At 45.9% G+C, this 14,906-nt stretch overlaps 1 protein-coding gene across 1 annotated transcript; it reads right to left on the bottom strand.

Moving 5' to 3' along the window:
- Nucleotides 1-54: 54 nt before the first annotated feature.
- Nucleotides 55-14,003, bottom strand: OVOL3 (ovo like zinc finger 3). The gene is made up of 4 exons (XM_044268937.1): nt 13,904-14,003; nt 8,472-8,530; nt 5,124-5,286; nt 55-374 (listed from the first exon to the last, which is right to left on the bottom strand). Exons 1-4 carry the CDS (start codon nt 14,001-14,003, stop codon nt 55-57), a joined length of 642 nt encoding a protein of 213 aa, XP_044124872.1.
- Between the last annotated feature and the right edge of the window lie 903 nt (nt 14,004-14,906).

Raw genomic sequence — 14,906 nt, forward strand, 5'->3', positions numbered from 1 at the left:
AGTCTTATACCCGTAGTAATTCATAGCGAGCAGTCTTTGAGGCTGTCTTGTCCATCATCTGTTGGGGACAAGATTTGGGAGGTAACATGGCGTTGGATGGAGCAGCACTCCCATCTCTCCTCTCATCCCAGCTCCTCTTTTCCGTAAGTGTTTGGAGAGCAATGGGTTGTCGGGATGGACCTCGAGAACATGCAGGGTGTAGGTTTCTGAACTGGATGATGTAAATCCACAGTCCTCACATACGTAGATCTTGGAGCGACGCTGGCGGTAGGCGTAGCTCTGTAATATGCCGTGGATCTTGCGCAGGTGAGACTCCAGAGAGCAGCGCTGAGTGAAGGATTTGTCACAGGCCGGACACTTGTATGGTCTTATTCCTGTAAGTGAGATTGATCTGCTCAACAAGCTGTTTTTAGAATTACACAAAATTATGGTTTTAGAATTTACCAAATGTACGGTAATTATGAAAAGTGACTGAAAGCTCGTCTTGCGACCCTATCCTCCACTGTATGGTGCGCCTACTATTTATTTTTTGTCTCTCAATGCAAATGATTTATTTAAATGGGGGATGTTACAAGGTTTAGAAGCAAATCTTGAAATTTTCAAAAACGGTCTGAAGTCAACAGGTCTGAAGTCACTTTGTGAGTCTTACATAATAGAAACCACCCAAAAATGACCCCATTCTAGAAACTACACCCCTCAAGGTATTCAAAACTGATTTTACAAACGTCGTTAACCCTTTAGGTGTTCCACAAGAGATAAAATTTCAGAATTTAGATTTTTTTGGGGGACAAATTTTCCATTTACATTTTTTTCCAGTAACAAATCAAGGGTTAACAGCCAAACAAAATGCTACATTTATTGCCCGCATTTTGTAGTTTGTGGCCGTAAACTACTGTACGGGCACACAGTAGGGCGTAGCGGGAAAGGTGTGCCATATCGTTTTTGGAAGGCAGATTTTGCTGGACTGGCTTATTTACACCATGTCCCATTTGAAGCCCCCCTGATGCACCCCTAGAGTAGAAACTCCATAAAAGTGACCCCATTTTGGAAACTACGGCATAAGGTGGCAGTTTTGTTGGGACTATTTAGGGTACATATGATTTTTGGTTGCTCTAGATTACATTTTTGTGAGGCAAGGTAACAAGAAATAGAAATTCTAAAATTTCATCTCCATTTGCCAATAACTCTTGTGGAACACCTAAAGGGTTAACGACGTTTATAAACAGTTTTGAATACCTTGAGGGGTATAGTTTCTTAAATGGGGTCGCTTTTACGGAGTTTCTACTCTAGGGGGGCTTCAAATGGGACATAGTGCCAAAAAAAAAAAGCCCATCAAAATCTGCCTTCCAGAAACCATACGGCGTTCCTTTCCTTCTGCGCCCTGCCGTTTGGTCATACAGCAGTTTACGACCACATATGGGGTGTTTCTGTAAACTACAGTATGAGGGTAACATGTTTTGTTTGGCTGTTAACCCTTGCTTTGTTATTGGAAAAAAAAAGGCTTCAAATTGAAAATTTGTCCAAAAATTGCTTTTTTGGCACTTTTTATTTTATTTTAAATTTATAAATTTTATACCCGGGTTTTGCGCATGGCGTTATAAGGCTTGAGGACGACATGCTGCAGTATCTGAATAATGCAGGCATTTGCGGATGGCCTCAAACCAGGTATGTGTCATGGCTGTACTGTAAAGTGGGGTCTGGTAGGGGACGTCCCCACTCCAGTAATGCCTGACACTAAGTTTTTTGACTAGGCCCATGTGCAGCACGAGGCCCCAAAACGTCTTCATCTCTGCTGCACTGACCGGGGTCCAGCCACCGGGCCTAGCCATAAAGGAGCCCGTGTGTTGAGCAACAAACTGTTTGGGCGTACAGGTTTGTTTGCGCCACCATCAGATATACAAAGTGGTCACTGAAAAAAAGACTAAAATAGTGGGAAGCCCACTGTGGAATTCTGGATTCCTGGTTGGCCTACAAAATCAGGAATCACTGGCTCATAAGGCTCTGGGGTACACCAGACAAGTTCACCGGTAGGGGGCTCCAGTGGATTTAACTGGTGGGCTGGAAAACTAGTATGAGCCCCAGTGGAGCTCATACTAGGGTGGGCCACAGGGTCCCTAGCATGGTGGTCCCCTTGCTCCGCCTGGCGGCGTCTCCGCTGCCTTGGGTGCTCACCATCATCATTGCTAGATGATGAGGAAGACGCGGATGACAACAGGAAAGTGGGGTCATCCTCACTGGGACGTATGCCTCCTCGGCCGAGAACATGTGGTGGGCCATAGGGGAGTGTGTCTGTCTGCGTGCGTGTAAATCTTTATTTGGTGTGCAGGGACACAGGTGTTCGTGAACTTACCCTAAACCTAACAGACTAAAATAGGTCAAATTTTGAAAAAATATATATAAAAATTCAAAATCGCTGGTCAACCGTCCAAAGTTGATCAGCGGTGGGGTGTGCGATGCGCTAATAGTGGCCGGACGCTAAGAGCGCCGGCCACAGTCGGCGTACGCACACAAAAAAAAGCAGCAGCCCTGGGGAGGTCTAGGGTCACACAGCTGTGCTGTGGACCCCAGACACCCCCAATTTATTTTATTTTTTTCTTCTCACTAACTTTCCCTAAAATATCCCTGCCTAATCTAACTTGTCCCTAGCCTTTCCCTTAATACCTGGGTGCTGGGGCACAGATGGAGTTGTTGGGGTGCTAGCTGGAAATCCATGCAGCGCTCCGCTTTCCTCGGCTCCCGGACACAAAAGGAGGAGGAGAGGAGCGCTGCGGTAATTTGAACCTCCCGCCCCTGCTGCCGACCAATTAGAGCAATCCTAAGGCCTCTTTCACACGGGCGTCTTATTTTTGGCCCGGATAAGAGGCGGGGGCGTTGCGGGAAAATGCGCGATTTTTCCACGCGAGTGCAAAACATTGTCATGCGTTTTGCACTCGCATTAGAAAAATCGTGCATGTTTGGTACGTTCGGGATCGGTGTTCTGTAGATTGTATTATTTTCCCTTATAACATGGTTATAAGGGAAAATAGCATTCTGAATACAGAATGCATAGTAAAAGAGCGCTAGAAGGGTTAAAAAAATAAAATAAATTTAACTCGCCTTAGTCCACTTGATCGCGAAGCCCGGCATCTCCTTTGTTGAATAGGACCTGTGGTGAATCACCATGGTAAAATATCATGTGATGACCGGAGTGACGTTATTAAAGGTCCTTTACCTGTATTTAATGCTCACCACAGGTCCTAGTCAACAAAGGAGACACAAAGAGATGCCGGGCTTCGCGATCAAGTGAACTAAGGTGAGTTAAATTTATTTATTTTTTTAACCCTTCTAGCGCTCTTTTACTATGCATTCTGTATTCAGAATGCTATTATTTTCCCTTATAACCATGTTATAAGGGAAAATAATGATCGGGTCTCCATCCCGATCTTCTCCTAGCAACCGTGCGTGAAAATCGCACCGCATCCGCACTTGCTTGCGGATGCTATGCGATTTTCACGCTTCCCATTCACTTCTATGGGGCCTGCGTCGCGTGAAAATCGGACCATATAGAACATGCTGCGATTTTCACTCAACGCACAAGTGATGCGTGAAAATCGCCGCTCATGTGCACAGCTTCATAGAAATGAATGGGTCTGGATTCAGTGCGGGTGCAATGCATTCAACTCACGCATCGCATCCGCACGGAATACTCGCCTGTGTGAAAGGGGCCTAAGAGGTGATGTCACCATCTTCTTCTCTCAGGATCTAAGGATGGTGATTGATGGTGTATTATCACACCACCGATCACCATCCTGTTCCGGGTTATCGGGTCCCTAGAGACCTGAATAACCCGGAAAAGCAGCAAACCGCTGAATTGACCTGTGATCGCTGACATGGAGGGGTCACAGGACCCCCCCTGCACATTGAGCCAAGGTGCCTGCTTAATGATTTGAGCAGGCACCGGGTTCCGATCACCGCCCGCCGGTGATCGGAACTATACATGACGTACCAGTACGTCATGTGTCCTTAATTACCGGGACAACATGCTGTACCTGTACGTCATGTGTCCGGAACAGGTTAAATGGGCCTTTATTAAATATTGAGCCCGTTTCTCTATACAGCCTTAAGATCCTCTAGTAGCAGGCTCCGCATTTTTACGGTGTTCTGGCAGGCAGCTTAGCTGACTGCTCCTTATCTCTGATCTTATAAACTCCTTATCTTACTGATGAGAATGTGGCTTAGGCTACTTTCACACTAGCGCTTGATCGGATCCGTTCTGAACGGATCCGATCATATTAATGCAGACGGAGGCTCCGTTCAGTACGGATCCGTCTGCATTAATAACTTAGAAAAATTTCTAAGTGCGCAAGATGCCTGAGCGGATCCGTTCAGACTTTCAATGTAAAGTCAATGGGGGACGGATCGGCTTGAAGATTGAGCCATATGGTGACATCTTCAAGCGGATCCGTTCCCATTGACTTACATTGTAAGTCTGAACGGATCCGCTCGGCCAGGCGGACACCCGAACGCTGCAAGCAGCGTTCAGCTGTCCGCCTGGCCGTGCAGAGGCGAGCGGAGCGGAGGCTGAACGCCGCCAGACTGATGCAGTCTGAGCGGATCCGCTCCATTCAGACTGCATCAGGGCTGGACGGAGGCGTTCGGGTCCGCTCGTGAGCTCCTTCAAACGGAGCTCACGAGCGGACCGACGAACGCTAGTGTGAAAGTAGCCTTAAATGAGTGTTTTTGAGCTATTAGCAAGGCTAGTTTCATAATAGCGTTGTGAGATCCAGCTTAATTTAGAGATGAGGGCTATTAGATGACGGGCACAAAGTGAAAGTACAACGGTGAGGCAGAAGAAAACCCTTTATGACAAAGTTGCTGAATATTTTTTTAATAAAGACCAATTTAAAAAATGACTAACCCGAAAATGAGTGAAATGCAATCATTAAAAAAAAAAATATTGCCCCTGAAGTTGAACCTTTTAAGGAGACCTCAGTAATTTGGTTCCTTATATTTGTGAATAAAGGGTGAAATCAAAAACATGCATTTAAGTAAAAGATTGAAATGCTATTTTTTTGTGATTGACTATTTTTTATAGGACAGGCAGACACTGCAAGCAAGAACACGCATGAGCTGCCTACACTCACCTGTGTGTGTTCTCATGTGGCGTTTCAAGTCGAATGTGTCGTTAAAGCCTTTCCCACAGCAGGGGCAGCGATGTCTCTTTTGGATGCTGTGACATTTCAGGTGCCGGGTCAACATGCGCTGGAGCGGAAAGGTCTTCCTGCAAGCCCGGCAGGGGAATGGACCCTAGGAGTAAAGATTAAGAATGTTGTGTGGGAAGCCACGATACCGTACGTTTAAAAAAACAAAACAAAAACAAAACAAAACGCATGCATTGAAACCATTGGTGGGTATCGGCATGCGGATTTACTTCACTGAATGGGGCTAAGGCCTCTTTCACACTTGCGTTGTCCGGATCCGGCGTGTACTCCACTTGCCGGAATTACACGCCGGATCCGGAAAAACGCAAGTGTACTGAAAGCATTTGAAGACGGATCCGTCTTCAAAATGCGTTCAGTGTTACTATGGCAGCCAGGACGCTATTAAAGTCCTGGTTGCCATAGTAGGAGCGGGGAGCAGGGTAGCGGTATACTTACCATCCGCGCGGCTCCCGGGGCGCTCCAGAATGACGTCAGAGCGCCCCAGGCGCATGGATGACGTGCCATGCGATCACGTCATCCATGCGCGTGGGGCGCCCTGACGTCACTCTGAAGCGCCCCGGGAGCCACATGGATGGTAAGTATGCTGCTCCCCCGCTCCACTTTACCATGGCTGCCAGGACTTTAGCGTCCCGGCAGCCATGGTAACCACTCTAAAAAAGCTAAACGTATCCAGCAATGCGCCGAAACGACGTTTAGCTTAAGGCCAGATCCGGATCAATGCCTTTCAATGGGCATTAATTCGGGATCCGGCCTTGCAGCAAGTCTTCAGGATTTTTGGCCGGAGCAAAAAGCGCAGCATGCTGCGGTATTTTCTCCGGCCAAAAAACGTTCTGTTCCGGAACTGAAGACATCCTGATGCATCCTGAACGGATTTCTCTCCATTCAGAATGCATTAGGATAAAACTGATCAGGATTCTTCCGGCATAGAGCCCCGACGACGGAACTCTATGCCGGAAGAAAAGAACGCAGATGTGAAAGAGCCCTAATCCATGTAAACTACAAACGTGGCAGAAATCCTAAGGTCAGCCTCGGTTTTCTGTGGCACGTACATGTCGAAAGGTATATTTTCTTTAGTGTCCCTGTACTTTGGAAAAAATGTTTGTCCTAGTGACATATGAAAGGTTTTGATCGGTGGGGGTCAAAGTGCTATAATGAGGAGAGAAGCACTCCCATGGCGCGCGCTCTCCTCGCTGCATGAAAAGGAATAAAGATGGACGTATAGGCTTTCTACTGACATCTCGCTTCTGTCTCCCTCAATGACAGTAAGCGCGCTATGTGATTGCTGTTCTAGAGATCAGTGGGGGTCTCAGCACTTGGATCCCCTCCGATCAAAACTTTTGATACGTCGCTATGAAATATCAAAAGTTTTTCCAAAGTACAGGGATACTTCTTACTGGGTCCACTCCAGGCTTTGGCTCAAAACCTGCATTAATAAACCAAGACAACCCTCCCCCCCCCCCCCCCCCCCCCTCTTCTTGCTGGCTATATTCATTTTTATATCACAGAAGGCGTGCACCAATAAAACGTAAACTTGTAATCTAGATAAAGAATAAAACCAGCTCAGAACAAGCCATTGTTAAATAACCTTAAGGCCCCTTTGACATGAGCGAGTTTTTCCGCGTGGGTGCAATGCGTGATGTGAATCCGGACCCGTTCATTTCAATGGGTCTGTGTACATGAGCGTATTGTTTTTCACACATCAGTTCTGCGTTGCGTGAAAAACACAGCATGTTCTATATTCTGCGTTTTTCACGCAGCCCTGGGCCCATAGAAGTGAAAAACGCATAGCATCCGGAAGCAAGTGCGGATGCAATGTGTTTTTCACTGATGGTTGCTAGGAGATGTTGTTTGTAAACCTTCCGTTTTTTTTTTTTGTTTTTTTTTATAACGTGCGTGCACCCGCACGGAAAAAACTGACTGAACCTGCTTGCAAAATGGTGCAAGTTTTCCTGAACGCATCCGGACCTAATCCGTATCGTTCGTGTGCAAGAGCCCTAAGGCCTAGTTCACACTAAGGTTTTTTTTTTTGCGAGTGTACGGGCCGTTTTTTTGTGTTCCGTATACGGTGCCATTCATTTCAATGGTTCTGCAATAAAAACGGAATGTACTCCGTATGCATTCCGTTTTTCCGTTCCGTTGAAAGATAGAACGTGTCCTATATTTGGCCGCAAATCACATTCCGTGGCTCCATTCAAGTCAATGGGTCCCCAAAAAAAACTGAACACATACGGAAATGCATCCGTATCCGTTCCGTTTTTTCTGAACCATCTATTGAAAATGTTATGCCCAGCCCAATTTTTTCTATGTAATTACTGTATACGGCATATGGAAAAACGGAAAGGAAACGCAACGGAACTCAAAAACGGAACAACGGATCCGGCAAATCGGACCGCAAAAAACTATAAAAGCCATACGTTCATGTGAACTAGGCCTAAGAGAAGCTACTATACAACTAGAGGGAATATAGGAAAGAGGAGTGGATAGAAAAAAGAAAACTGGTCCTGGACTTCCCCTGTCCCGTCGTGGTAGGTGCACTTTGTCCTGGTGCCCAAACCTGCTATGTCCCTAGAGATGCCCTAAATCCAGCAGCGGTGGACGTGCTGACACGGAAAAAGCACCGACCTCTCTGGTGGCCTGGACTGTGGGAGCGAGCATAAGCACGCATGCACAGCAGCTCTGACTGCAGCGCAGATACCCCTGGAAATAAGAAGTGTATAAAGCGATGGAAAAATGAATCCAGCCAGCAAAGGAGGCAATATGGATAATAATACATTAGTAAGTAAGTTTATCATGCTTCATTTGCCACTTGCACTGTTTTTCACATGGAAGCCACAAAAAAAAAAATAAAGCGTCTAAAAAGCCTCCCATTCATTTCAATAGGAGTCAGAACCTGATTTTTTTATTTTTTTTCCCCCAAGCTGAAAAAAAAAAAAACTTCACTGATGAAACATGGATGGATTGTTTTCACGGATGTCAAACGGACACGGAAATGTCCTAGAGGGTCCCTACTCACACAAATGTTGGCCTCATGCACACAAGCGTTTTTGTGGTCCGCATCCGAGCCGCATTTTTTGAAAAATAAAAATTCAAAAAACCGTGAAGAAAATCTGTGCTTTTTCAAAATCCATTGAGTGAACATCCCCTTATAGACGTATTCTGTCCAAGGAGCAATGATTAATATACAATCCGACAAAAAAAAAAAAAACTATACAAAGTATAAGAAACGTAGAGGTACAGAATTACTGCTCCGTGCACGGCTACAGTACATACCTCAGAAGCTGCCGGGGATGACGCCGATCTCGGAGACAGGTGAGGCCCAAGGATGGAGTCTATGGAATGGAAAACAGCAATTATTGAAATCCAGGAGCAACTTTAGGCTGTATTCACACGTCCGCAATGTGTTTTGCGGATACACGGAGACACGGATCCGCAAAACACGGAAAGCGGCAATGTGCTTTCCGCATTTTGCGGACCGCACATTGCCGACATAAAAGAATATGCCTGTTCTTGTCTTTTGCGGAAACGGAAGCACGGATGCGGAAGTGCGGATCCGCAAATGTGGATGCGGACAGCACATTCCGTCCCCATAGAGAATGAATGGGTCCGCACCCTTTCCGCAAAATTGCGGAAAGGATGCGGACCCATTTTGCGGATGTGTGAATGGAGCCTTAGGGTCAGGACTAAGGCCTCATGCACACGACAGTATTTTTTAGTGGTCCACAAAAAAGGGGTTCCGTGTCCGTTTTTGTTTCCGTGTGTCTTCCTTTATTTTTGGAGGATCTCCAAACATGAAGGAAAGTAAAAAAAAATCTAAGTTTAGTTTGCCATGCAAATGATAGGAAAAAAAAAAAAACGGACGCCGATGACAATCTTGTGTGCAGGTCCTATTTTTTTCACAGACTGGAAAAACGGATCACGGACGCGGATGACAAGCGGTGCATTAGCCGAGTTTTCCACGGACCCATTGAAAGTCCGCAGAAAAGCGGAACAACGGTCGTGTGCATGAGGCCTAATGCACATGACTGTATGTATTTTGTGGTCCGCAAAAAATATGGATGACATCCGTGTGCATTCCGTATTTTGCGCACGGAACAGCTGGCCTCTAATAGAACAGTACTATCCTTGTCCGTAATGCAAGCAGCCAATTTTTTTAAAAAATTTTTTCAATGGGGCCGGAATGTGCTGTCCGCATCAGCGGATCCGCACTTCCGCATCCGTGCTTCCGTTTCTGCAAAAAAATAGAACATGTCCTATTTTTTCCGCAATAGGACATTCTCTATTTTTTTTCGGGAACGGAATTGCGGACCTGGAAGTGCGGATCCGCAATTCCGTATCCGGGCAGCACATCGTGCGGCCCCATAAAAAAAAAAATATGAAAAAAATGTTTTTGCATTGCCGCTTCCCAAGACCCATAACTTTTTTCTTATTCTTTCTATGGAGTTGCGCGAGGGCTTGATTTTTGCAGGACGACTTGTATTTTTCATTGGTATCATTTTGGAGTAAATGGCACTTTTTGATTGCTTGTTATTAAGTTTTTTCAGTGGCAACTAAGAATAAATGAGAAATTCTGTCTTTTTTATTTATTTATTTTTTACGGTGTTCAAGGTAGGGGATAATTTACATAATATGTATGTAGTCCGGGTTGTTATGGATGCAGAAATACCAAACATATGGGGAAGATTTTTTGGTCATTAAAAAGCGTAATTTCAATGGAAAAATAAGCGTAATTTTTTTAATGGGATTTTTGTATTGAATAAATTTTAATTTTTTTTTTTTACCACTTAATAGTCCCACAAGGGGACTATAACATAGAGCTTTTTGATTGCTTTTAAAATGAAATGCACTATCCCTATAGTGCATTGCATTTAAATGGCAATGCTATTCTGACACTGACCAGCAGGCTTCGCCAGAGAGGCGCAGCCTGCTGGAAACTACTGAAGGCTGGTCTGGGGCCTACATCAGACTCCAGGCAGCCTTCATACACATCGGCACCCCACAATCGCATTAGCAGGGTGCCGATGGGAGACAGAGGGAGTCCGCTTTTTTTGGGGGGGGGGGGGGGGGGGGTGAAATGACAAAAATGCCAAATTGGGCATTTTGAAATATTTTTTTTCCGTTACGCAGTTTTCCATATGGGATGAATGAGGCTCTGGGCCATCACTGGCACATAACAGCTTCCCCGATTTCAGCAAGGGAATGCTGTTACAGGCACGGGGACCACATGTGACAGCATCTGAGGGGTTAAAAGTATATGATCAGCCTTATAGCTGATCACATACATTCACCCTGGGCCTTTGCTATCTTTAAAGTGCCCACATGTGCGGCGGGTGCAAAGGGGTTAAAGAGCATATCTCAGCAGGATCAAACCCTATTGAACGGGGCATAATGCTCCTGCAGAGTAAAATGAGCCCCTTGTAGCACCAGATCTACATCGCCCTGCACCTACGGCCACCCCCGCCTTCCCCTTCATTGACAGGTCCAGGCGAGACATAATCTTGCATCTGTTCTCGTTTCCTATAGTTGTGCACATGCTTCCGTTTTCTTAACCTCGCTGATGAGTACTGCGCATGCGCCAATATAGTGATCTACGGAGCAGTGTTACAGAGCCAGGGGAGATACAAGTGGAAGGTTGGAGTGGCCATAGAAGCAGGGTGGTGCACCTGTAAGTTAAAAGGCATCTGTCAGCAGTTTTGTACCTATGACACTGGCTGACCTGTTACATGTGCACTTGGCAGCTGAAGACATCTGTGTTGGTCCCATGTACATATGTGCTCACATTGCTGAGAAAAATGACGTTTTCATATATGCAAATGAGCCGCTAGGAGCAATGGGGGCGTTGCCGTTACACCTAGAGGCTCTGCTCTCTCTGTAACTGCTGTGTCCTCTGCATTGTAATTGCCAGGTCCATGCGTGATGATGTTTTCACTACCTGGCCCTGTCTATCAAGGTGCAGAGGGTGTGACAGCTGCAGAGAGAGCAGAGCCTCTAGGTGTAATGGCAACGTGCACATGTAACAGGTCAGCCAGTGTCATAGGTACAAATCTGCTGACGGATGCCCTTTAGGGTCCATTCACACGTCCGCAAAAACACAGACACCGGCCACATTTCGCACACCGCACATGGCCGGCACTATAATGGAAATGCCTTTTCTTGTCCGTTCTATTTTTTTTGCGGGGCCGCGGAAACGGAAGTGCGGCTGCGGACAGCACACTGTGTGCTGTCTGCATCTTTTGCGGCCCCATTGAAAATGAATGGGTCCGCACCCGTTTCGCAAAGTTGCAGAACGGATGTGGACGTGTGAATGGACCCTAAATGTGCAAACTAACAAAAACGGCTATGACTGTGCACAACGGAAAGCAATAAATAAGGTGTCTTTTCACTCAACAGGGTCCACCCTGCCAGACCTTATGCCTAGCTTCATAGGATTGATCCTGCTGATAAATGCCCTCTAACTCTGCCCTCCTGCTCCGCTGCTCAGGCAGGAGCGGCAGCACAGTCGGCCCTTTGTTTATTTTTCAGAAGTCGCCCCCCCCCAGGGTAAATGCAGGAGCAGACACCGCATTCATTCTGCATTTGCATAGCTGTAGTAGAGCGCAGCACTCCGATTTATCTGATTTACACAGCAGGAAGGGCCCTGGCGAGTGCTGCTCGCAGCGGAGACACTGATTGATCACTGTTAATCCCTCTGTGTGCACTGCGCTTTATTTCTACACAACCTCCAGCGCATAAAACAAAGACAAGCATGGAAGGGTTTATTCTATTGTGACGGTGAATGGCCGGGATTTCAGCTCATTTGACTGTAACAGAACATTGATTGTCCCCCCGGCCACCTGTCTCCTTGGGGTGGAAGGATCATGGCTCATACACGATGCACTACAAGTATAAGAATAGCAGCATGATTCCACTATTATAGTCGATGTACCGGTATGCATATTCTATATTATAGCTGCTAACATCGTACGGCCGTGTACATAAGGCCTTGTTCACATTTCCGTTTTCACGGACATGTGCTATCCGTAGTTTCCACGGCCGTTGATTTTATTATGTTTGTTCACAGGATAGACATGCACTGACTTGGTGACTGACAATTGGTAGGAGATGCTCTGGAAATTAATTTTCAGCCTAGCAGTGTACATGGAATATGGATGACACACGGAGAGCAAAAAAACGGACGCACGGACAAAACGCTTCACTGATGAAACATGGATGGATTGTTTTCACGGATGTCAAACGGACACGGAAATGTCCTAGAGGGTCCCTACTCACACAAATTTTGGCTTCATGCACACGAGCGTTTTTGTGGTCCGCATCCGAGCCGCATTTTTTGCGGCTTGGGTACGGACCCATTCACTTCAATGGGGCCACAAAAGATGGGGACAGCACTCCGTGTGCTGTCCGCATCCGTTACACCGTTCCGTGGTCCCGCAAAAAAAATATAACATGTCCTATTCTTGTCCGTTTTGCAGACAAGAATAGGCATTTCTACAATGGGCCGCCCGTTCCGTAAATTGCGGAAGGCACATGGGCGGCTTCCGTTTTTTGCGGATCCGCGGTTTGCAGACCGCAAAAAAACTAAACGGTTGTGTGCATGAGGCCTTTGGGGGGAGGTAAGGGGACTGTAAAAACACCAGAATGTTTTGTTTTCAGTTTTTTTGGGCCACCTGTTTTTTGCAGCATTTTTTGCACACAGTGGGGGTCATTTACAAAAATCAACGTTTTACATTATAGATTTATATTTTTTGGGGGGGCTGAATGTTAGTAAATTTGCCAAGGCCGATGTCCTGGTTCCTGCCACTCCCATGGGCATAAAATTGTGACAATAATTTTGTTGCAGGTGTTTAAAGAGTCACAAAAAGGGGTCTTGCAACTTTTTTACACCCAAAAATGTTTGTAAATGACCCCCTAGTTTGCCTGGCTACTCGCGGGTTTTCATGGCGTTTTTCCCTATAGAAAAGGAAATGCTAACATGCCTGAAAAAACACCTACAGCTCCAGAATGCTGCATTAAAGCCAGAAACAAACAAACAAAAAAAAAAAAACCTTGTGTGTCCACCTGCGTTTCTCGTTTCCCATAGACCTTGAGCTGACTTCTAGAGGTGGGTGTTTTTACCGCGAAAAAAGCAAACGCCACAAAAAATGCAAAAGTGCAGAAAAATGCCATCATAAATCCATGTGTGAATTCCCCCTAAAGCACTTCCTCAATGGGGCTCTTGCACACGACCGTATGTATTTTGTGGTCTGCAAAACACGGATCGGCAAAAAATACGGATGACACCCGTGTGCATTCAGTATTTTGCGGAAGGGAACAGCTGGCCCCTAATAGAACAGTCCTATCTTTGTCCGCAATAATAGGTCATGTTCTATCCCTTTGCGGAACGGACATACGGAAACGGAATGCACATGGAGTAACCTCAGTTTTTTTCTGCGGACCCATTGAAATCAATGGTTCCGCATACGGTCCGCAAAAAGACCCCGGAACGGACAAGGAAAGAAAATACAGTCGTGTGCATGAGCCCTAAGGGGTTTAAGCCGCCAGGCTCCATCTTATTTTTTTTATTTAAAGGGGATGTCTAAGAAATGGTCTGCTTTGTTTGTTGAGACGCGCCAATCATGTTGACGCTATTTCCAGGGGGGGGAAAGGCCGATTTTTTTATTATTATTTTTTTCTGACAATCATAACACCATTTTCATTTGGAAACTTACCTGGGATATACAGATCCCCTCTTTCAGCGTCCACGAGATGCCCCCATCCTGTGACCCTCATAACCATTCGCGGTCTCTTTACCAAGAATGAACGAGGCATATTCCTGATTGTAAAAAAATATGAGAATGAAAAAAAAAAAATCCTTAAAATAGAATTCAAAAATCCATTTTTGCAAAAAGACTTAGTATGGCGATTTTTGATGGGTAGGGTTGGATATGGTGGACATCCTGGCCCAGACCTCGAATACAGAATATGGCGCGGAGGATCATGCACCACAAGAGTTGTAGTTCTCCAGCAGCAGAAAAGACAAAAGCCGCATTTTCTTTACCAAAAAGTCATATTTTTTGGGGGGGGGAATTCTCCTCCTGGATAACCTTACCTGGTAGGAGCAATCCTGAAGGTTGTCAGTCGGGTCTGATGCCGCTAGGGCGAGACTCTCTATGGGAGATATTAGGACGTACATGGTCCCTTTTATTGGCTTCACATCATTTGAATGTCCCAGAAGTTTGCATATGAAGCCGAGTGGCTCTTGTCCCACATATAGAGAAAACGGCTCTTCCTTCCCATGCAAAACCGGGAGACGGACACAAGAAAGGGAGGGCCGGGGGCTCTGTGATGGGACAGTTCATTCCTAAAAGGTTTTTTTTTTTGTTGTTTCTGTTTTGTATTACTAGTTCGCCCTCGACCACGCAGGTGTGCCTATTCTTCACGCTGACATCTCTGAGCTCTGGCCCGGCGTGTATTCACACTGCTCGTATTGTAGCACACACAATCGTGGAATTAACGGGATGTCATTAGTTGCTGTCGTCGGCTCATTTGACTGCCCCGTTGCCCCTGTAACTTATTTGAATAACAAACCTAGTTAGCTGAGATTTGCTGTGTGTTAACCTCTTCCAGGTGACTTCTCCACCCTACAAGGCTGCTTTTATAGCTAGGTTTCCGATGGTGTTTTTCTGCACTTTTGCGCTTTATTTTTTTGTTGCATTTTTTGCACCTGCCTTT

This window comes from Bufo gargarizans, chromosome 9, assembly GCF_014858855.1.
Source record: "Bufo gargarizans isolate SCDJY-AF-19 chromosome 9, ASM1485885v1, whole genome shotgun sequence".
NCBI lineage: Eukaryota > Metazoa > Chordata > Amphibia > Anura > Bufonidae > Bufo > Bufo gargarizans.